Raw genomic sequence first — 22,165 nt, forward strand, 5'->3', positions numbered from 1 at the left:
CCTTATACTACTATTATTTTGTTTCATCTAATAATGTTAGGTTCTGTTTATTAGTTTCGTAAACAAAAGGTGTTAAGAAAAACGAGTTTATACAAATCTTTTGGCCAGGGACGGAGCCAGGAATTAATTTCGGGGGGCTGAAATTGTACGGGGGTTCGGGGGCGGTAGACCCCGGGAAATTTTTTTTGGGCATTCTGTATATTTAAGGTATTTTTTTTATTAAAATACGAGCATAATACTAATAATAACGAACAATATTTTCATAGATTATATAATTTCAATATATCACAAAACTTTTTTTGGACATTCCGTATATTTAAGACATTTTTTATTAAAATGCAAGCATAATAATAATAATAATAATAACAAACAACATGTTCATAGATTATATATTTTCTATATATTATAAATTAGTTTCAATACATTATAATTTTTTTTAGCATTTCATACATATTAGGCATTTTTTATTAAAAGACAAGTATAATAGTAATAATAACAAACAATATTTCATAGATTATATAGTTTTAAATAACGGAATTATCCTTAAATTAAGTATACATATGAGAGAATATAATAACCAAATACTCTTTTATAAAACAAAATTATTTTATAATAGGTATAAACATATATCTATATATATTTAAAAAAAAAACTCAAAATTTGGGAGGGGCTCTAGCCCCCCAAGCTCCGTCCCTGATCTTGGCTAATTTGTTACGCATTTATGTCGATGAAGTAATAATTTCTCATAAGTCCAAATGGCGAAGGAGTTAAGAAAATAATTATATTAAGTCAGCTTAAACAAATTAATCACGTTGAAACCATCAAGCATGCGACTTGAGATACAAAGAAATTAAAGAAGACGTGTAAGATTTTGATCACAAAATTTCTGAAAAATCAAAGCGATCGACAGTTGGAACAGCGAGCGAGCGAGAGAGTGGATTAATTCTGATAAGTAAAACCATGCATCGATCAGATGATCATACCGCAATTTGTACGTGCAAATGCACATACGCCACGATTCAAATGTAATGCAGCAGTGAATTCTACGATAGAAGCCCAAAACCGCGAAATCAGGGTTTCAGATTTGAAGGAAACGAAGAAAAATGGGGTTGATGTCGGGGATGGTGATGGGGATACTGTTTGGAATCGCGTTGATGGCGGGTTGGAAGCGCATGATGAACCGCCGCAGCGATAAGCGAATCTCCAAGGTTGTTTTCCATTTCCTTTCCTCGTATTTTTCGTGAATTTGTTCCTTTTTGCTGTTCATCGAAATTTGTCAATTGAAGTGCTCGCATGCAGAAATAACTCCTTGACTACTTCATCTTTTGGTTTGCTTGCTCAATTGTTAGTTTTGTATTTCAACTCAATCTAAATATGATGCTTCCATCGGCAGGCAGTTGATGTAAAACAAGTGAGCGCGCTGAACAGGGATGATCTGAAGAAAATCTGCGGCGACAACTTTCCGGAGTGGATATCGTTTCCTGTTTTTGAGCAGGTTAGGATACTAGTTTTCTTCGTTAGAAACTGTATATGTTTATATTATGCTTTCGTTTAGCAATCTTGACTGGTAATTGTTTCGATTTTTTGTTTTTAGTTTTGCTTTTTTGGTTACGTTAATAATAGGTTGAACTTTTAGTATCTTAACTTTGGTCACAATCCTGGATAAACTGGGATAGATAATTTCCTTATGAATGTAGTCTGGTTTGAAGTAGCTTAGCTTAGCTTATGATACATGTTGTGATTTATATCTAACTCACTAGCAGCCATCTCTATTAGAATCTTCTAATTATCCTGTTGATATTAAGTGTTATGTTTTGATTCAGAATCTCAGTTTTGCAATGTACAGTCTTCTTTCTTTTGTGCACGAATGGAGATGTTGTTCATGTTATACTACTCTGCCTGTAATTTCAGGTGAAATGGCTGAACAAGCACCTGAGTAAACTCTGGCCATTTGTTGCAGATGTGAGTTTCCCTTATTTTTCCTCCGAACCGTATCATATGTAACTATTCTTTGCGTACCTAATTATCAGTTAATGCTATGAAATTGATTCCTTTCTCTTATAGCCCCTGTATTCTATGAAATTGGTTCCTCATAAATTTCTTCCTGTGGAATAGCTTTACATGTTGTTATGATATTCATATTTGGGATTTTCCGATTCCCATTTAGTTGACTTCAAATTTCTGGTACGAATTTCTTCTTCTCAGGCTGCAGAGGCTGTCATACGAGATTCTGTTGAACCAACATTGGAAGAATATCGGCCTCCAGGGATTTCTTCATTGAAGTTCAGCAAATTGTCCCTAGGAACTGTGGCTCCCAAAATTGAAGGTCACATCTTTGTTGACAAATTGTTAAATCACTTGCTTAATCTTCTATGTTTTGTCCATCATTTGATTTTTGTGCATTGTCGATTTCTTGTGCACATATAAATGCAATTTAAAATATTCAACATTCTGATTAGATAAAACAACATTTCTTGGAGTGATATTTGCTGATAGCTTTTTATATTGTTTTGGCATTATCTTTGTTTTGATATTTTCTAATTCTACATCTTGGCATGTGTAATTACTAAATCTATGCAGGAATTCGAGTTCAGAGTCTTAAAGAAGGTCAGATTACTATGGATATTGACTTCCGTTGGGGTGGTGATCCTGACATTATTCTAGCTGTTGAGGCAGCACGCATTGCTTCTATACCCATTCAGGTTGGTGCATCAAATATTTAATGCTAGCAAACATCACTGCCACCTGCTAAGTGCTATTGTTGTAGTTTTCGATGTAGTAAGTTACATATATTTTATACTTTTCTTTTCATTATGGAGCAAAAAGTGATGTTTTCCATTCCGTTTTTCAGTTGAAGGATCTGCAGGTTTTTACTGTGATCCGTGCTATATTCCAGCTTACAGATGAAATTCCTTGCATCTCTGCTGTTGTTGTTGCTCTACTGGCTGAGGTAAATTATGAGCATCCTACTTTTCTTATATAACTAGATTTAAGAAGACATTTGATACTTCGTTTCTATTTTTAATTTTTTAGTAACAGAGTAATAATTTTTTTTGAACTGAAGGTAATGAATTTGAGTTAGAGGGTAAGAATTTAGTATGAGGAAATTACTTTTTTTTGTTAAGGTAATAAACCTGTGCAAAAAATTATGTGTATTTCCTAATTGTGCTGTGGAAGTCCGGTGTCAACCATCCGTGCTTGTTAGAGAGGGATTTCGGAAGTAACTGAAGTTAGTGATGGTTTGATATTAGTTTTTACATGTTCTTCAGTTAGCTTTTACCATATATTAATGTCAGATTTAGAGGAATGTGTTTTCTAAGAGGCATTTGCATAGTCTTCTCTCTTTATGATTGACTAATTGATGTGATTTGTATTATTCCTATATTTCAGCCAAAGCCACGAATCGATTATACTCTAAAGGCTGTTGGTGGGAGTTTAACAGCTCTTCCAGGGATTTCAGATATGATTGATGTAAGGTTTTATGATGTTTCTCTTAGTGGAAAGTTCACCTCTGTTCTTGGACTAACTGTAATTTTATGGATGTAAGGATACTGTTAATTCAATTGTAACAGACACGTTGCAGTGGCCGCACAGGATCGTTGTTCCTATTGGTGGGATGCCTGTAGATACAAGGTTACTCCTTATGTTGTATTTTACCTAATGCAATTCACTATTTGATGATTTAGGAACTTTCATTTTTGGTATTGTGAGAATCACAACTTGTATGGAGCATTTTTATACTTCAACTAGTAAAAATAGATCTTCCTGTGTAATTTTTAGTTGTTCGGCATCTACGCCTGTAGGACCCTCGCTTGCTGTGTATTGCATTTTAATGTATTTGAGAAGTTTGTGAAATCAAATTGCTCTCTATTACGAGTTCTACTTGTTTACAAGGTTGGTAGTCATGTGGATACATGGATTTACTTGATCAAGAGGCCTGACTCTCAACTGTTTATTTGAACCTTTGCAGTGACTTGGAACTTAAGCCTGTGGGAAAAGCTACAGTGACTGTCGTTAAGGCAACTGAGCTGAAAAACATGGAGTTGCTCGGAAAATCCGACCCCTATGTTGCTTTGCACATACGTCCGCTGTTTAAAGTCAAAACAAAAGTTATAGACAATAACTTGAATCCTGTTTGGAATGAAACATTTGAACTAATCGCAGAAGACAAGGAGACGCAGTCTCTCATTTTCGAGGTTTTATCTCTTTACTTTGTGGTGGTCTCCTGATTTACATGTTTTCTCCTACATGCCATTTATCTCTGATCTTGAACCTTATCACGTACCTGCCTATTTCCTGGTCATGTGATACCCCTTTCAGATGTTGAAGTTTGTAGGGTAAAACAACATTCATGTTTTGGTCAGTTAGATCATGTGATTTCAGTTGATGTTGCCCAAAAATCCAGCATTTTCTGTCTTAAAAACCAAAACTTGAGCTTTCTGGTGAATGGTTGCGATTTTTGAGATAATTCATGAGAAAAACTTGAAAATCCAGGAATCTTCAGAAAAGAAGTTGAATACTGATATGAACTGTTTTATCAATTTCAACTTTTTCTTGAGCTAAAAATGGATTCGACTTAGAAATTCCGAGTAAGTTGTTGCATCTGCATCTTTGTTTTGGGAGAAACTAGACAGAAATCTGTTTCTTAGAAACTGTGTATGTATAGAGCAGATGTTGAAGTGGTTGATGAAGCAGGTATTTGATGAAGACATTGGGGACGACAAGCGTCTCGGGGTTGCAAAGCTGCCTCTGATTGAACTGGAAGCTGGAAGATCCAAACAGATTGAGCTGAGTCTGCTCCCCTCACTTGATATGCTCAAAATCAAAGATAAAAAAGACAGAGGATCTCTCACAGTTGAGGTGCCTTCTTTACTTTTGTCCAAAATCATCTTTGTGTGATGCATTGCTTCTGAGTGTGTTTGGATTGAGAAACTTGGTCAGGTGAGATATCATGAATTCACCAAGAAAGAGCAGTTGAGTGCCCTCGAAGAAGAGAAGAGAATGTTGGAAGAGAGACATAAACTGAAAGAAGAAGGGGTGCTCGAGAGCACGGTGGATGCTGTTGATGAGACGGCATCAGGTGCTGGCGCGCCTGTGGGCGCTAAAGCTGGTCATGTTGGGGGTGGCTTCGCAGCCGTTGGCAGCGGCCTGCACAAAGCCGGGAAGTTCATGGAGCGGACCATCGCGGCCCACACCGGTGGAAACAAGAAGGGCGGCGCCACCACGCCCGTCAACTCCATCCAAGAAAATGGGGGTGCTAAGCCACGATCAACTTGATTCTTCAATTCTTGCCTCATTTTTCTCTCTTTTTTTTCAATCAGGTTTGTGTAAATCCCGGCTTCTTGATCGTGTTCACTTTGATTTGGCATGAATTTCCTACTTCTTTTGTCGTCTATGTATTTCCTAGTTAGTCTGGTTTTGCCCATGTAAACTTTGATTTAATTGATTGACATATAGTCGTATACAAGGAAGTTTATCAATGTAGTTTAATACTCCTGGCATCGAAATATCTCACTTTTCAATTTTAGGTTGTTCCATTTGAAACTTAATTAAGTAGACAAAGATGAAGGTCGAAAACTCAAATTATAAATTCGATCTCTTATTTGTACATATATTTGCATGGAAGATCACTCAACTCCAAAAAAGGATCAAATTAAAAATGGTTACTACTGCTTAAATACTTATACACCAATTTCTTCAATTTTAAATTTTATCACGAACTTTCAATTTTCTATTAAAATGTATTTCCTCCGTCCACGAAAAAAAGTCTCATTTCAGTACGACGTTATATTGAAGTATCTGTAATCATCTTTCAACCACCTCATATCCAATTTAGAGGAAATGTGATCGATGTTAAAAATCGAGTAAATATTAAATTTAATACTATTATTTTAACAAAAAAATTGGAAAAAAAAAATTAATGTATTTAAACAGTTTTAATCCAAATAAAAATAGTAGAATCGACTGTGGTGGTTGGATTTTGTGGGTGAATTTGCCACGTGCCTCACTCATGCAAAAAAGAACAAAATTCCAAAACACATACATCAACCTATCATAATACTATGATACCCACATAAATACATAATAAAATTAAAGTACTAGATTATCCATGCATTATAGTTGCAGCTGTTGTGGAATGAATCTCCTCATATGTTTAGCTTCTAATTTCTACTCCTAATTTCACAAAGCCCTAATCCGACTATATCAGAACCCCCATGCGATTAGTTCCAAAAAAAAATATGGGTGAAAATCAGCCGTCCTCCGCCGCTCAGCAGTCGCCGGAAATCATAATCCTCGGCCCGCCGTCCGTTTTCCGAGTATACGAGAAAGAATTTAGTTCGAGATTCCGAGTTTTGAGGCCATGGGAATCGCAGGTGCCCCTGCCCCAATTCCTAGCTGCCCGGGCCCACGGCACGCGGGCCGCCGTCTGCAGCGGCGATTTCCAGCTCTCCGCCGCGGTTCTCGGCAATTTACCCTCCCTGCGCCTCGTTTTCACCACCAGCGCCGGCCTCAACCACATCGATCTTACTGAGTGCCGCCGCCGCGGCATCGCCGTCGCCTACGCCGGCAACTTTTTCTCCGCTGACGTGGCCGATCTCGCGGTGGGGCTCCTCCTCGATGTCCTTCGGAAAGTGAGCGCCGGAAATCGCTTCGTCAAAAATAGGCTTTGGCCTCACCCACCAGACAGCTTCCCTCTTGGCTCCAAGGTAATTTTTTTTTTTTTTTTTTTTTTTGAAACTGCAAATTGCTATTCATGAAAATGTGATTGTGGATGTATCATGCTTAAATATTTCTTTTTATATGAGTTGCTTAAAATATTTATTTTTTTTAAACTAGAGATTGCTTAAATATTTTGATGTTCACATAAGTTGCGGCCAGGAAGACTTCAATATAACTATCCCTATCTTGTTACGAGGTGCCGTCTTCGCATGCTTCATTGCAGAAAATGCTCATTCAGTTGTAACGGTAGAAACATGCAACCTCATAAATTCATAATTAGATGAATTAGTATATTCAACATAGCACACCTTTCACTCTTAGTAAGTAGTTGACTTTTATTCAAAAAAAAAAGTAAGTAGTTGACTTAATTTAATAGTAGTAGAAACCTGAAACTCTTGCATCACTGTCACATCATGTTTATAATGTCTCAAGTCATGTCTAATTAAACAATGTATTAAGATATTCAGTCTGATTTATTTGCTTGCATCACACACTTCAACATAACCTCGTCTCACCCTTGAGATAAATTAATCTTAATAATACAATAACTATTTACTATTCCTCTTTGTATTAGTTATCTTACTTTTATTAATCTTGCAAGTGTTGGGGCGCTTAGATATCTTAGTAATGCCAAGTATGATTGTAGTTGGGAGGCAAGCGAGTTGGAATTGTGGGGTTAGGAAGCATAGGTGTTGAGGTAGCAAAGAGGCTCGAAGCATTCGGCTGCACCATCTCCTACTGCTCGAGGAAGAAGAAGCCGTTGGCTCCGTACACATCTTACCCCGATATCCACGAGCTAGCATCAAACAGCGACGTGCTCGTCCTGTGCTGCGCGTTAACTGAGCAGACGCGCCACATGATCAACCGGGAGGTCATGCTGGCGCTGGGGAAGGGCGGGGTCATTGTGAACATTGCGCGTGGCGCTGTCATTGACGAGGAGGAGCTCGTGTCGTGTCTGCTCCGGGGGGAGATTGCTGCTGCTGGGCTGGATGTCTTTGAGCACGAGCCCTGTCTCCCTCCGGAGCTCTGTCAGCTCGACAACGTTGTGCTGTCGCCTCACGCTGCCGTCTTCACCGAGGAATCCATGGCCGGGTTGTACCAACTCCTTTGTGGGAATTTGGATGCTTTCTTCACAGATAAGCCTCTGCTCTCGCAGATTCCAGACGAGTAGTCAACATCTGCTTAGATTCTCTTCTTGCTTCAAACATTTTCTTCTCAACTTGATCAAAAGTTTGCAAGCAAATGAGATGATCCAAACTAGTTTTTCATATCTGTGTTTTTATTGAATTATTAGAATGTCTCAAAGTAAATCAAGAGGGAAGATCAATAAATTTGGAAGTGAAAAAAGAGTACACGTCTATCAACTCCTTGATACGAGGAGATTGGATTAAAAATCCATCTTATTATATTTGAGTCTCATTATACATATATACTCATATATTTTTTGAGCCCGGGTCTCATCAAATTTCAGTGTGCAAGTGTTGGTCCAGTGGTAGATTTCATATTATGAGGGAAGGGGGCGCAGGCAAGGAGAGAATGAGACTTACTAGAGAGAGGCGGCAAAGTGGTGGCTACGGGAGGCGACGTATGCAAAGAGGAAGGGGTGAGGGCACAAGGAGGGGATGCGGTGGCGCAGGGGGCAAAGCCGCGCAGGCGAGGAGAGAGAAGGGAATGTGGCGATGGCTACGCGAATGGGGAGAGGGGAGTAGCAGCTGGGTCAGGGTTTCAGGGGAGGGTGGCGACAGTTACAGTTTGTTTTATGATTCTTTTTTAATAATTTATTATAAAAATATTAGTATATTTATAATTTTAAAAAAAGTTAGTACTAACTTTTTATTTTCATGAGTAATATTTTTTTTACTAAGTGAGAATGGATAGATAAGGCCTATTAACTCCTTGGGGATGTTCCATAAATTTCCTCAAATAAAAAGGAAAATTTGAAATATCCATCCTATGTATTAATGGTCTCCTAGTTAGAAAATGGGCTGGATTGAATGATTAAAACTGATGTCGAGTAAATTGGATCAAAGCCATACTAACCCAAAACTATAGTAATGGATGGCCCATTTAACAAATTAAGGCCTCCACGTCTTCTTTCGCAAGAATAAGAAACACTCTCTTCTTAATTTACAAAACTATAGTATCTCCCTTTTTTAGGTGTCATATTTTAATTTTTTCCTATGCATTTCTTATGATAATTATTAAGGTTATAAATATAAATTTCTTATTTTATTGGTATGTGTATTTTGACGGCCGAAGCCTGAGAACACTTAATAAAAAAAACAGATGGAGTATCTATTCTTTTTTTTTTTCTTTTTTGAGGGGATCTATCCGAATATTATATCATAAAAGCTACTCTCTTCGTCCCTGAAATAAGTTCATCTTTTTTCTTTTTGGGACGTCCCCCAAAAAAGTTCCTCTTTCTTTCATTCTATTTTTGGACAACTGCCCCACCACTAATAATACTTTATTTATTCTTACTTTTCACATTTTCACCACTCCTCTAACTAATTATAACATTTTTTTTCACATTTTCACCACTCCAAATACTAATTATAACACATTTTACTCCACTATCAATACACTTTACCACTTTTCCTTAAAACCCGTGCCGTCCCCAAAGAGGAACTTATTTCAGGGACGGATGGAGTATTTCATTTTTTAAGGGGAAAAAATCATCACATATACTATTATTTACAAGATTCGCATACGAATCTCCAATGTTTGCAGTAGTAATTAAAATATAACGATATAATGCAAACCAGCATAAGATACCTAGATCCAAGGTTTATTTAGTCAATTTATAACTATTTTTGGGCTGTCCAATTTCTCAACAATTCGAAAATTCAAGATGCTTCATAGTATGCAAACAAGAAGCGCTAAGCCGCGTCACATTGCCCTTAATTTAAACCAATCATAATCTAAATGTTATATTCCTTTCATAAATAAAAATAAAAATATATTCTAATTGTTACATATGTTTGCACAGATCATTTTTGGCTACTTGATCACATGACCCTTCATTTATTCGTACATAATGCATATCTTTAGGCAAAACTCCAAGATTTTAAATTAACGTATATATTTAATTATCAATTATTATCATATACTAATAAATAAAAGAAAGAAACATGACAAAATAGCTTGTTTTAGTGCCAAAATCTTCACATAATCCAACATGCAATATCTGATTACTTCAATTTAACGCTAACATAATTTAGCTGTCACCTAACTAATTGATTTGTTTTTTTCGTAAAAAAAAAACAGTGCATGTTGCAGTCGCAATAATATTCTATAATGTGATGTGATAAAAGACAACACAACTTTGAAAATCCAAATTGGTCGTCACATGGAAATCATAACTAGAAGAATTATTTTTGCGATAAATTTCATTCCTAAATTTTCAAATGTGAAAACTAATGAGATTAAATTATAAAAAAATATAATACTACAATTAATGTACTTTTACACACTTCTTTTATATACTAGCTAGGAGGTTTTTATTTATGAATTAACGATTGATTACCATAACACCCATGCATTTTTGTGCATACAACAATGTATTATTACATATATAATCATGCATAAAAAAGAGAAAAGAAAAACCTAGAAGAACCCTTGAAAGCACACAAAAACTTATAACCATGCATTTTTCGATACTACATTATATACTTGTATATAATGCATACTTTTGAATGCATTTTATGCCATTTTGATTTTATATATGCAATTTTCTATTTAACATTATGCAGTTGTAAGGGATCATGGTAAATTAGCCTAAACGGCCAAAGTCTCTCTCTTGTAAAAAGTTATTGGTTCGAGTCTCGACACGTTGTGTGAGTTGTTATTTCTCTTCATTTGAATTTTGATCTGATATTCATTAATTTGATTAATTCATTATAATATATAGTATTATTTTTCATGATAGAGTCCGTAACTTATATAAAGAAAAAAATCATGATAAGCTTTATGGCAAGTGGAAATGTCGTCGTAAATATAATTGTGGCAAAGAAAAGTGTTACTATGAAAGAAACATTTGATAAATTTGACTTTGGTGGTCATTCATTTTAATACTCCCTCCGTCCACCAAAGATATGCCACTTTACTTTCGGCACGGGTTTAAATAAAATGTGAGCAAAGTTGGTAGTGGAGTAAGGGTCCCACTTTAAATGTGAGTGGAGTTATGTGGACCCTACTACTAAAAATGGATGTGACATATTTTTTGTGGACGGACGAAAAAGGAAATTGTGGCATATCTTTGATGGACTGAGGGAGTTTATAGTAATAATAATAATTACACATTGGAAAGTTGTTCCATTTTCTCGTACAATAGCGATTACATATGAAAAATAGTGTGCAGTTTTTTGTGGTTGGGCTAAAGCTGGCGCTGTCAATTTTATACATAATTGAAAAATGTACGAACCAATAGACAAAGGCAACCATAATTCAAAAAAAAAAAAAGACAAAGGCAACAACGTGCTGAAATGGAATTTTTATTAAAAAAAAAAAACAATAAAGTTGAAATCTCATACTATGATGCAAACACGAGCGCTAACAATACATATGTTAAATAAAATATTAGGTATCCATTAGTGATGTGCCCACTTTAGTTGGAGTAAAATATGGTAACTTTCTTTTTACGTGACATTATCACATCAATAATAGACACGTTATATTTTCTCATGCTTCTATATATATATACTATGTCTGCAGATGTAGACACGTGGCTAGCACGACCTAATTTACATCTTATGTAGCTAGGGACATTAATTATTGTCGACTTATCATATTGAGTTTATTAATTATTACTTCCTCCGTCTTATTTCAAATATCTTATTTTTCTTTTTGAGTTATCCCACTTCAAATATCTTGTTGTCCTTAACCTGGGATGGAGAGAGTACCTTTCAATCAATCTAAAGAACTTGTAATAAGGAATTAATGCAAACATAATAATTAGATTCCAATTCCATATATCTGGTGCTTCTTCAACTTTTCCAATAGTGAAAAATTCATGAAAGTTCTCTCAAAAAAAATAAAAAAATCATGAAAGGACTACTCAAAAAGTTATGCGACGTCGAATCAAATAAAACTCTTTTTCCAGTCAATTTTTGAATCATGCAACTTCATTCTTCTACTCATTTCTTTCAACTCCCAGAAGTGGAATTAATCCTGGAATATTTACAATATACCAAGATTTAGATGCCTCAATAATTAAGTCCAATTATATATACGGTGTCTAGCTGTTGTTGATTTTGAGATGGAAGAGTGATTCAACTCGCTAGAAGAGAAAACTACTCCCTCTGTCCCACAAATCTTGACACGTTTTCCTTTTTGGGCCGTCCCACGAATCTTGACACGTTTTCTTTTTGGATAATAATTTTACATTTTCTCTCCTACTTTATCATCTTTATTATATTCTCTCTCCTACTTTATCACTTTTATTACCTTCTCTCTCATACTTTATTAATTTTATACTTTATTAATTACACACTTAAAACACTAATCTACAACTCCTTAATTCCCGTGCCGAACCCAAACATGTCAAGACTCGCGGGACGGAGGGAGTACTTATTAATAAATTATAATTTGATTCTTGGAAACATGATCATGTCTCAAGAATTTGTAAAAGGGAATTAATCCATATCCAAATAAAAATTCATAATCACGGTCGTAGCTCTGATACCTCTCTCTCTCGGACTCACGGTCGCTGAGGCTACCTCCGGCGAGGCAGCCGCCGGTCTTGGCCCCCCTCTGCTCCAGCCGACAGTAGCAGTCAGCCGGACCGCCACCATCGCCGCCATCTTCCCTCCGACGACCATCGACACAATCAGATCTCGCTTTTCTCTCTCTGGAATTCGTTACTTTCAGTAGTTCACTCCGGCGAGACCACTCCTCCAGGCCCATCGCAGCCCTCCAGTCCGGCGAGATCGCACTTCCAGCCAGGCCTTCCGATTCTTTACGAAAGATCAGCGTCCAGATCCGCCGCCCAAAGGTCTTTGCCGGCCACGTCCTCTAAGCCGAGCCCTCCCCTACCGCGCACAGTTATCAGCCAGATCCGCCCACAGATCCGCCGCCCAGAAGTAGCCTGCCTTCGACTCCAGATCGGCGACACCTTCCTCCGGCGAAACCTGCGGTAGCTACCTTCGACTCCAGACCAGCGAGACTATCCACTCCGGCGAGACCACGCCTACAGGCCCAACACAGCCCTCAAGTCCGGCGAGAACGCGCCTCCAACCAGGCCTTCCGACTCTTTACGAAATATCAGCGTCCACATTCGCAAGTCAGCCCTTCCTTTTCAAAAGCTAAGTTCTACTTCCTTATCTCGGGTGATGTGCAGTTGATATGGATGCGAACTGAATTTAGTACTTGAGACAGCAAATTACCTTGAAGGTTTTCAAGCAGATGGGTTGTTGTTGGGGTTGAATGTATTGTAGGATAATTGTAATGAATTGAATGTGCCATGTTGAAACGAATGGACAAGACTTGAACTGAAATGAGCAAAGTTTAAGGACAGAGCTTACATTACAGTTGTTTGGTTAGATTGATGTATTGTTCGTTGTAGTTGATTACTTCATAAAACAGGTGATTTTCTCTACAATGGAGCCTAGAGAGAGCGAGAAAGAGTGGAGAGTGGTGAGAAGAAGAGGGATTGGTCCAAAACATGTCGAGAGAAAACAGGCAAGAAGCTGGAATCGGAGCATTTTGAATGGGAGGAGAGATTGGAGTTCGAATGAACGTGATGGCACTACAACCTTTTTCTTTAACAACATCCCAGAGGATTGCAGCCTTCATTTTCTCAGACGTAAGTTCGAGACGGTTGCGAAGACGGTGGATGTATACTGCCCAAGGAAGAGAGATCTTTGGGGAAGACCGTTCGGCTTTGTTCGATTTGAAAAGGTGGAGAGGTCTGAGACTTTACTGGTGGACCTGAACAAACTTTGGATTGGCAGTTATAAGATTAGAGTTTATAAGCCTAAATTCCAAAGGGATTATAAACCTAAATTCGAAAGGGTTGATGAGAAGAGAAGGAATGAGCAGAATAGCGTCAAAGAAAAGAAGTTGGAACAGATACAGCCATGCACCATGAAGGTGTATAATAGGCACGCAGGTGTCTCGTTTAAGGAAGCTCTTACAGGTGCTAAAGATGATAAAGAACTTGATGATGAAACATTACAGTTCCAGACGACGGAAGAAGACTTGGTTTGGCTTAATGGGGCTTTTACAGGTTACATTAAATCTAAGTTTCTCTGGGAGGAAGTTCGAGATGAAATAAATAGTGAATGCGCAGGTTGTTTTAAGCTGAACTCCCTCGGTGGCAACATGGTCCTAATCCAAAGCAGCAACGAGCAGACGACCGAGGAAAATCTCAATAAGCTCAACGAATGGAGAGACTTCTGGTTGCAGTGGTGGAGACCTTGGAAATCTGTTGATATCAACTATCAAAGAGTTGTCTGGACTAAATGGACCGGAGTCCCGCTACATGTTTGGAATTCCCGTTTCTTCAGTACGGCAAGCGCGAGGTTCGGGTTGCTTCTGAAAATTGAAGAAAAAACAAGAACGAAAGAGAGGCTGGACGTGGCTTTTATACAGATGTCTACTGGGTTCAACTCCATCGGAAACATACTGAAATGTAAAATCGATGGTGCTTCGTTCCAAATCCGGGTGGAAGAAATGCCCTATAATTTCGTTTCCCCGGAGGAGGAGGTGTGGTCTTTGGACGAAGATGCTGACTCAGAATGTTCTTTACAAGATATCTCACAGTCTCCGGCGAAGGCTTTCATCGTCGAGTCGGAAACAGAGGACGGTGAAGGAAACGATTCGGTTACTCAAAAAAACGGCGTCTCGGAACTCGAGAGGAAGGTTGTGGAAACTAATGGCCCGTTCTCACATTACTCTGGCACAGATAAAGGGACCGTTCTCACATTACTCCAGCGGGTTTCCTCCGAAGGGACTGATAAATCGCCTTCAAATGAGCCAGAGAGTAGGGGTAGAGAGATCAGTGAAGGGAGTAGAAACGAGAAAGAGAAGGAATTTCAAAATGAACTTGAGGGGGAGGAGTGCGATCCCTCGAGGGTACCAGATTCTCTCACTGCGGGGGTTGTTTCTAAGAAAGGAACGGCGGCGAACAGAAGAGGAGGAGGTTCGAGGAAGAAAACTCAGAAATCAAAAGCCACCGAAAATCAGCATCAAGTTTGGGGCAATTTCATTGCTGATATTGAATCAGAGGGTGAGATGGGCAAGAATGGAAGCGGTTCGCGATCTACTGAGGCTGATTGGGAGAATTCGGAGAGAGATGAAGATACAAGAACATGGCTCTTTGCTAAAAAGTTGGGTTTGTCGAGCAATCACCAAGACGCGATCATGATCGAGCAATTGAAGGAGCAAAGAGCGAAGGCAGGACATCCGAAGGTCGTGGGTGATATTGAAACAGGTTTTTAATGAATATTTTATCTTACAACATTAGAGGCTTGGGGAGTTCCATTAAACAGAGTGATATCGGAGAATTGGTTAGGAAAAATGCTTTAGATTTTTGTTTTGTTCAGGAAACCAAAATGGAAATTTTCTGTTCCTCAATGTGTGATAAGTGGTGGGGGAGGAGTAATTTTGATTGGGCTGTGAGGGAGTCAGAAGGCAGATCGGGTGGAATACTATCGGTCTGGAACAAGGATAAGTTTGTGGCAACTAGTAAATGGAACGTGACGGGGGCTGTTATTGTTAATGGGATTTGGCTACAAGGAGGCCTGCATTGTTGTTTTGTTAATGTGTATGCGCCCATGGGAACCACCGAAAAGGAATCTTTGTGGGATACATTACAGCTCATTGCTCTTCAAAACAAAGACTATTGCCTGTGTTTTCTTGGCGACTTCAACGCAGTGCCTGATCCGGGAGAAAGGGTGGGGAAAGGTGTTGTCTTTAATCAAGCAGATGCAAGGTCTTTTGACGCTTTTATTCGGCAAAGTAATCTGCTGGAAATCAGAACACAGGGGAGAAAGTTTACGTGGTATCAACCTGGTGGAGGATGCAAGAGCAAACTAGACAGATTTATGGTCAACGAGAAATGGATGCAGGAATGGCCGGACACAGTCGGAAGGGGGCTTCAGAGATCAGTGTCGGATCATTGCCCGATCTTCCTGACTACAAAAACCAAGAACTGGGGACCCAAACCTTTTAGGTTCCTCAATTCTTGGCTCTCCCACCCAGATTTTTGCGCGTTGGTAAGGAAATCTTGGGATGAAGCTAAGATTGGAGGATGGAGCTGCTTTGTGTTCAAAGAGAAATTGAAATTGGTGAAGAGTGCGTTGAAAGAGTGGAATCTGAGGATTTATGGCAACATTGAGCACGGATTGACAGATCTTAAGGATGAACTTCAGGAGCTGGACATTTTTGATAACACCTTTGGTCTTGAGGAGAGTGAGACAATCAGGAGAAATGAATTACGAGCAAAGATTTTCCTTAAATCCAAAGAAAAATGTAGTCTTCTCCAACAAAAGGCGAAAGTCAAATGGGTCAAAGAGGGCGATCTGAATACTAGTTTTTATCACAAAGCAATTGTTGGGAGAAGAAAGAAGAATGAAATTGCAGGGCTTGATGTTGGGGGCTGCTGGATCGAGGATCCAAAGACCATTAAGGAGAACGTCAAAACGTTCTTCGAGAATCACTTCAAGAAGACGCCGCGCGTCCTACCTATGATACCGGTAGATTTCACTGCTCGGAAAATTTCTGCAGCAAATAATGCAGAGCTGATCAAAACTTTTTCAGAATCAGAAATTAAAGAGGCCATTTGGAGCTGTGACGGTGACAAGAGCCCGGGACCGGATGGCTTTAACCTCAAGTTCTGGAAAGCGTCATGGGAGATTATCAAGAAAGATTTTTTAAAGGTGATGACTGAATTTCACTCCAATGGCAAAATCCCTCGGGGATGTAACTCTTCATTCATCGTTCTCATTCCTAAAAAAGAAGGAGCTTGCTCACTTGAGGAGTTTAGGCCTATTTCACTTATTTGTAGCCTCTACAAAGTCATTGCGAAGGTTTTGGCGAATAGGATGAAACAGGTCATGGATTCAGTTATTTCGGATAATCAGAGTGCCTTCATTGGCGGCCGTTACATCCTTGATGGGGTCGTGGTTCTAAATGAAGCAATCGCGGAGGCTACTAAGAAGAGAAAAGGGAGGATTATCTTCAAGGTGGATTTCGCGAAAGCATATGACTCCGTCGAGTGGGATTTCTTGGATTTAATGCTTGAAAGAATGGATTTTGAGCCATTATGGAGGAAATGGATCCGAGGTTGTATCTCCTCGGCGACGACGAATATTTTGGTGAATGGATCTCCATCTGGTGAGGTGTGTTTAGAAAGAGGATTACGGCAGGGGGATCCGCTTTCCCCGTTTCTCTTTCTTATTGCAGCGGAGGGGCTCCACTCTTTGATCACGAGAGCTATTGAGAAGGAGCTGATTAACCCGGTAAAGGTAGGAAATGATTACATTTCAATTCCGCACCTCCAATACGCTGATGACACGGTCTTCTTGATGGAGGATGATGAAAGAAATGCAGTGGCAGTTAAAAGGATTCTCAGAGTGTTCCAGCTACTGTCAGGGCTTGCCGTGAATTTCAAAAAATGTTGTCTCTTCGGAGTTGGGGTCGAGGAGGATAAGATCGAGTTGATGGCGGCTGTTTTGGGTTGTGATGTAGGCTCCTTACCTTTCAATTACCTCGGTATTAAAGTGGGTAGCAAGGGCAAAAAGGTTGCTGATTGGAAATACTTGGTTGAGAAGGTGAGAAAGAAAATCGATTCGTGGAAAAATGGGAAGTTCTCTCTCGCGGGCCGTGTGACCTTGGTGAAGGCTGTGCTTCAATCTATACCGATTTACCAGCTCTCTTTTACCTGTTTACCAAAATCAATTGTGAGTTCTCTAAATGCTTTACTTGGTAATTTTCTGTGGGGAGGGGGTTCTAGTAAAAGTGCGATTGCTTGGGTGAAATGGAAGGTGCTTTGTGCTTCAAAAGATGAAGGAGGCTTGGGGCTTAAAAATATTGAGTGGTTTAATCAAGCACTTATCGTTAAATGGTTGTGGCGGTACCTTACTGGAAGGGACATGCTTTGGGCTAAAATTGTTAGGTCCATTTATGGTGAGGTTGAGTGGGGAGAGACAGGTCTGGAAAATGCGGGGAAAGGTAGATTTAGAGATGGGTGGTGGCCGAAGATTGTTTCTGCGGCGGGAGGGGCGAGCAATTTTTGGTTTGTTCAAAATTTGAAGCCAAAGGTGGGGGATGGGAAGACCTTTAAATTCTGGAGTCAGTGGTGGGTTGGACAAAAGCCGTTGAAGTTTACTTTTCCTAGACTTTTTCAGTTGAGTGTGAATAAAGAAGCTGCAATCTGTGAAGTTGGGGAATGGACTGATACTGGATGGTGTTGGGATTTAAGGTGGAGAAGAGAGCTGTTTGAGAGAGAGAGGGAAGGAGTTTCGGAGCTGCTTAGCCTTGTTTCTGGTACTAATCTGTGTGCAGGTAACAAGGACGGATGGACATGGAGTGGCGACATCGGGAGAGGCTTTACAACCAAGTCCGCTTATGAAGCTATTAAAAATCAAGCAAACGAGACTACGGAGGCGGTGGAGGAAACTGATATGAGTACGAAGGTGTGGAAGATCCCTATTCCAAACAAAGTCAAGCTTACCGCATGGAGAATTTTGAAGAACAGAATTCCGACGTGTGACAATCTCTTGAGAAGAAATGTGATGTTGTGTGAAGTCGAGGTCGGATGTAACGCCTGTTTTCATCGGCAGGAATCCACGAACCACTTGTTGATCCACTGTCCAAAGACCTCAAAGGTATGGGAAGCAATCTTTCAATGGCTCGGAGTTAGCATGGCGCAGCCATATGACCTGTCCTCGCACTTTCAGTTCTTTACTAGTTTGAGTGGCCGGAAAAGAAATAAGAAGCTCTTGATGGCTCTTTGGTGTTGTACTACTTGGCTTATTTGGAAAATGCGTAATGAGAGTAGATTTGAGAACAAAAGATGGGAGAGTGCAAACTTGTTTGGAGAAATCAAAGCTAGAGTGTGGAGTTGGGGTAGAATTTTTGGTTTTGTTAATGATGGAGTTGGGATTCATAGGTGGATGTCGAATTATGAATCCCCGCTGATTTTGTAATCTTCTTGGTACTACTGGTTAGGGTGGGAATTTCGGGATCGGGTAATCGGGTACCCGATACCCGACCCGAAAAAATCGGGTATCGGGTACCCTATACCCGAAAAATTAGGGGTCGGGGTCGGGTTCGGGTATTTAGGGTGTTAAAAAATCGGGTATCGGGTATACCCGAAATACCCGATTTTTTAATTAAATGTATTTAAATTATTTAATTAAATTTTAATTCCTTAATTTCAATTTCAATTTAATTAAATTTTAATTCCTTAATTTCAATTTCAATTTCAATTTCAATTGGGCATGAAATTAGTGGTTACATTTTCGAATTTTTTTTTAAAAAATCGGGTATTTTCAGGTATTAGGGTACCCTAATACCCGATTAAGGAAAACCGGGTACCCTAATACCCGAAATACCCGATTTTACACAGTTTGACCTGAAACATGTAATTTTGACCGGGTAATTAGGGTACCCGAATACCCGACTCGGGTACCCGAGTCGGGTATTAGGGTACCCGATTTTTTTTCGGGTTCGGGATCGGGTATCGATTTTCCGTCTTAATCGGGACCGGGTACCCGATTTTTTCGGGTAGGGTACCCGATCCCGACCCGATTCCCAGCCCTAACTACTGGTGCCTTTTCGTTCTATAATATTTACTTTCCTTATCAAAAAAAAAAATTGTAAAAGGGATTTTTGTCTCTCAATCTAAAGCTCAATTCTACTTTTATTAATTAGGTTTTTATTTATTTTTCAAATTTTATTTACAATTTTTTAACTGGCAATATAATAACACACTTAATAGCAAAGACGCATCACCAATCCACACATCCTCTCGAATAAAAGATGCACATATTTATACACTGATATATCATGCACGCACGTACGCAGCTATATATATATATAACTACTCCATGAGAAAGCCAAACTCTACAATCAATTATCTGATTAATTATTACACAATCAACTAATTAAACACGCGCATAATTATAAATTAAATTAAATTAAATTAAGAATCGCGTTGCAGCCACGCGACGAAGGCGTCGAGCGTCTTGGCGTCGGCGCGGTAGTGCTTCTGCGTGAACTCCAGCAGCGCCGCCCACGTGAAGTCCGGATACAGCCTCGCGCCGCCCAGCTGCGGCGGCGGCCTCACGATCCTGTCCGTCTTCGGACACAAAAAGAATGCCAGCGACTTCCGCGCCGCCGCCCCGTTCACCACCGCCCTGTGCAGGCACCCCTTGTAGATCCCATTCGACAGCGCCTATACATACACATCATTGATTACGTCATATATATATCCCTCAAGAATTGAATGAAATAAAGGGTTATTAGCATCTAAATACACGAACTTTGTTGCATTTCTGAAATTTAACATGTTTTTTACTCCCTCCGTCTCATGAAGCATGACCCAATTCTTTTCGGCACGAAAATTAAGAAATTTATATTTTGTGTGTTAAGTGTGGTAGGTGAAAAAGTGAAAAAGGTGAATAAAAGGTAAATTTTTTGCCATTTTTAGAAACAGGTCAAGCTTCGTGGGACGGAGGGAGTATTTTTCTGCCCACAAAAACAAGAACTTAGCGTTTTTTCTAATTTTTGACACCAACATAAAAAAAAACCTCTATTTACGTTACTGTTGACGTGGAGTTTGAGTCAGGGTTTTTTCTTGTCGGTGTCAAAAATCAGAAAAAAAACGCTAAGCTCGCGTATTCGAGAGCATAAAATAAAAACCATGTTAAATTTTAGAAATGCAACAAAGTTGATGTATTTACGCGCCAACGAGCCTGAAAATAAAAGAATGAGAATGAGAATTTACCATGAAGGTGTCACCAATGTTGACGACAAAGGCGTGTGGGTTGGGAGTGATGGAATGCCATTGTTGATCAACGAAGACCTGGAGGCCGGCGACTTGGTCCTGGTGCAGAATGGTGAGGGAGGTGGGGTCGCAGTGGGGCCCGGTGCCCAGCGCCGCATGCGCCTCCTGACACGCCGGGTAATAGTTTAATCTCATTATCGAATCGTTTCCTTTGAAGAACTCTCGGAACCAATCCGCTCCCACTCCCAAGCTTATGCCTAAAACCTCCATCACCTTCAAACACACGCCGCTCATCTCCGAGCAATACTCCTCCACCACCCTCCTGCAAATATCACAAATTAATTCATTGGAAACTAGAACAAAAATTCACGAGTTTATAAAAGTAGGACACTATTTAATAAGTAATGCACTCGTATCGCATGACATTAATACTCGGTCCATTTTAAGAGTATCGGGCTTTAATTTGATTGTTGTAGGCATAGTCACGTGCTCGGTCCGTGCATGTAAGCCCGAGACTCTTAAAATGGGTCGAGAATTGTCATGCGGATGCATTACTTATTAATTAGTGCCCTAGTTTCTTCTATGAACATTGTTCATATTTAGTCCAAGTTAGTATTTAAATTTCTTTTTTATATATATATTATTTCTGTTTCTAATATATGCCTCAGCAACTGTAATTGGCATAATTAGTTAATTTTACAGATTAGATTTTACTTGGAATAAAAACAAGAATGAAAGATGCTTTCACTTCTACGTAGCTTGTAAAATTGAGAATGTCAGTAATAATTTATAGAATACTAAATGTATAAAGCAAAATGGAAATATTAAGAATTTATGAAGGTGGGCTGCGATAATTAACGTAGAAAAGACAAACGCACCCAAAGGCTTTGTAGTCTTCCCCCATAGTCTGGGAGAAGTAGGTCTGGACAATGCCGGCGAGGTTGGGGTCGGCGCTGTAGCGAAACGACAGCGTTTCCTTCCACGGCAGCTTGGAGGAGAATCTGTCGGTGAAGCTGCTCGCGTAGCCGCAGGGCTCGCCGGGTTTCCGGTGGGCCCTTTCCTTGTCGGCGAGCGGCATGGCGAAGAAGGAGGTGGTCGCGGCGTGGACCCGGTCGATGAGGGCCGCGTCGATGCCGTGGTTGACGAGGAGGAAGAAGCCGTGGCTGCGGCACGCCTGGTCGATGAGGCGGGCCGCATTGGCCACGGCCTCGGGGTCCCCCGACAGGAATCCCCCGAGGTCAACGGGAGGCACGTCGAGAGGCGGGGGCGTCTCCGCGCCCGGCCTCTCGTCGTCGGGCCAGATGAACTGGGAAGGGATGTGGGATTGGTGTTGGAGGACGGAGAAGGACATTGAGCCTTCTACTTAGATTATTATTGTTTTTTGTTTTTTTGAGCAAATTAGATGTAAATATATGGGTGCATTGTGATGTAAATATATAGTCATGTGGTGTGGTAGAAGAGTGGTTTATATATAGGAAGAGGGAATTAGGCAGG

General features: G+C 39.7%; 3 protein-coding genes across 3 annotated transcripts; 2 read left to right on the forward strand and 1 right to left on the reverse strand.

Annotated features, from left to right (window-relative positions):
* Positions 1 to 751: 751 nt before the first annotated feature.
* On the forward strand, positions 752 to 5,490 carry LOC131020667 (calcium-dependent lipid-binding protein-like). Its single transcript, XM_057949638.1, has 11 exons — positions 752 to 1,208; positions 1,394 to 1,495; positions 1,912 to 1,962; positions 2,206 to 2,326; positions 2,581 to 2,702; positions 2,852 to 2,950; positions 3,391 to 3,471; positions 3,548 to 3,633; positions 3,971 to 4,196; positions 4,696 to 4,860; positions 4,942 to 5,490. The coding sequence occupies exons 1-11, from the start codon at positions 1,104 to 1,106 to the stop codon at positions 5,275 to 5,277; spliced, it is 1,494 nt and encodes a 497-aa protein (XP_057805621.1). The 5' UTR covers positions 752 to 1,103; the 3' UTR covers positions 5,278 to 5,490.
* A 586-nt stretch (positions 5,491 to 6,076) lies between these two features.
* LOC131020696 (glyoxylate/hydroxypyruvate reductase HPR3-like) lies at positions 6,077 to 7,985 on the forward strand. The gene is made up of 2 exons (XM_057949684.1): positions 6,077 to 6,707; positions 7,367 to 7,985. Exons 1-2 carry the CDS (start codon positions 6,216 to 6,218, stop codon positions 7,889 to 7,891), a joined length of 1,017 nt encoding a protein of 338 aa, XP_057805667.1. The 5' UTR covers positions 6,077 to 6,215; the 3' UTR covers positions 7,892 to 7,985.
* An 11,689-nt stretch (positions 7,986 to 19,674) lies between these two features.
* On the reverse strand, positions 19,675 to 22,098 carry LOC131020691 (gibberellin 20 oxidase 2-like). The gene is made up of 3 exons (XM_057949675.1): positions 21,550 to 22,098; positions 20,672 to 20,993; positions 19,675 to 20,119 (listed from the first exon to the last, which is right to left on the reverse strand). The coding sequence occupies exons 1-3, from the start codon at positions 22,020 to 22,022 to the stop codon at positions 19,868 to 19,870; spliced, it is 1,047 nt and encodes a 348-aa protein (XP_057805658.1). The 5' UTR covers positions 22,023 to 22,098; the 3' UTR covers positions 19,675 to 19,867.
* Positions 22,099 to 22,165: the final 67 nt, after the last annotated feature.

The sequence above is a fragment of the Salvia miltiorrhiza genome, chromosome 4 (assembly GCF_028751815.1).
Source record: "Salvia miltiorrhiza cultivar Shanhuang (shh) chromosome 4, IMPLAD_Smil_shh, whole genome shotgun sequence".
Taxonomy (NCBI): Eukaryota; Viridiplantae; Streptophyta; class Magnoliopsida; order Lamiales; family Lamiaceae; genus Salvia; species Salvia miltiorrhiza.

Coding starts and splice junctions, on each gene's coding strand:
- LOC131020667 (XM_057949638.1), top strand. CDS start 1,104: ATGGGGTTGATGTCGGGGATGGTGATGGGGATACTGTTTGGAATCGCG. Junction 1,209..1,393: donor GCGATAAGCGAATCTCCAAG/GTTGTTTTCCAT, acceptor TTCCATCGGCAG/GCAGTTGATGTAAAACAAGT. Junction 1,963..2,205: donor TCTGGCCATTTGTTGCAGAT/GTGAGTTTCCCT, acceptor TCTTCTTCTCAG/GCTGCAGAGGCTGTCATACG.
- LOC131020696 (XM_057949684.1), top strand. CDS start 6,216: ATGCGATTAGTTCCAAAAAAAAATATGGGTGAAAATCAGCCGTCCTCC. Junction 6,708..7,366: donor GCTTCCCTCTTGGCTCCAAG/GTAATTTTTTTT, acceptor GTATGATTGTAG/TTGGGAGGCAAGCGAGTTGG.
- LOC131020691 (XM_057949675.1), bottom strand. CDS start 22,022: ATGTCCTTCTCCGTCCTCCAACACCAATCCCACATCCCTTCCCAGTTC. Junction 20,994..21,549: donor GAAGACTACAAAGCCTTTGG/GTGCGTTTGTCT, acceptor TGATATTTGCAG/GAGGGTGGTGGAGGAGTATT. Junction 20,120..20,671: donor ACATTGGTGACACCTTCATG/GTAAATTCTCAT, acceptor GTGTATGTATAG/GCGCTGTCGAATGGGATCTA.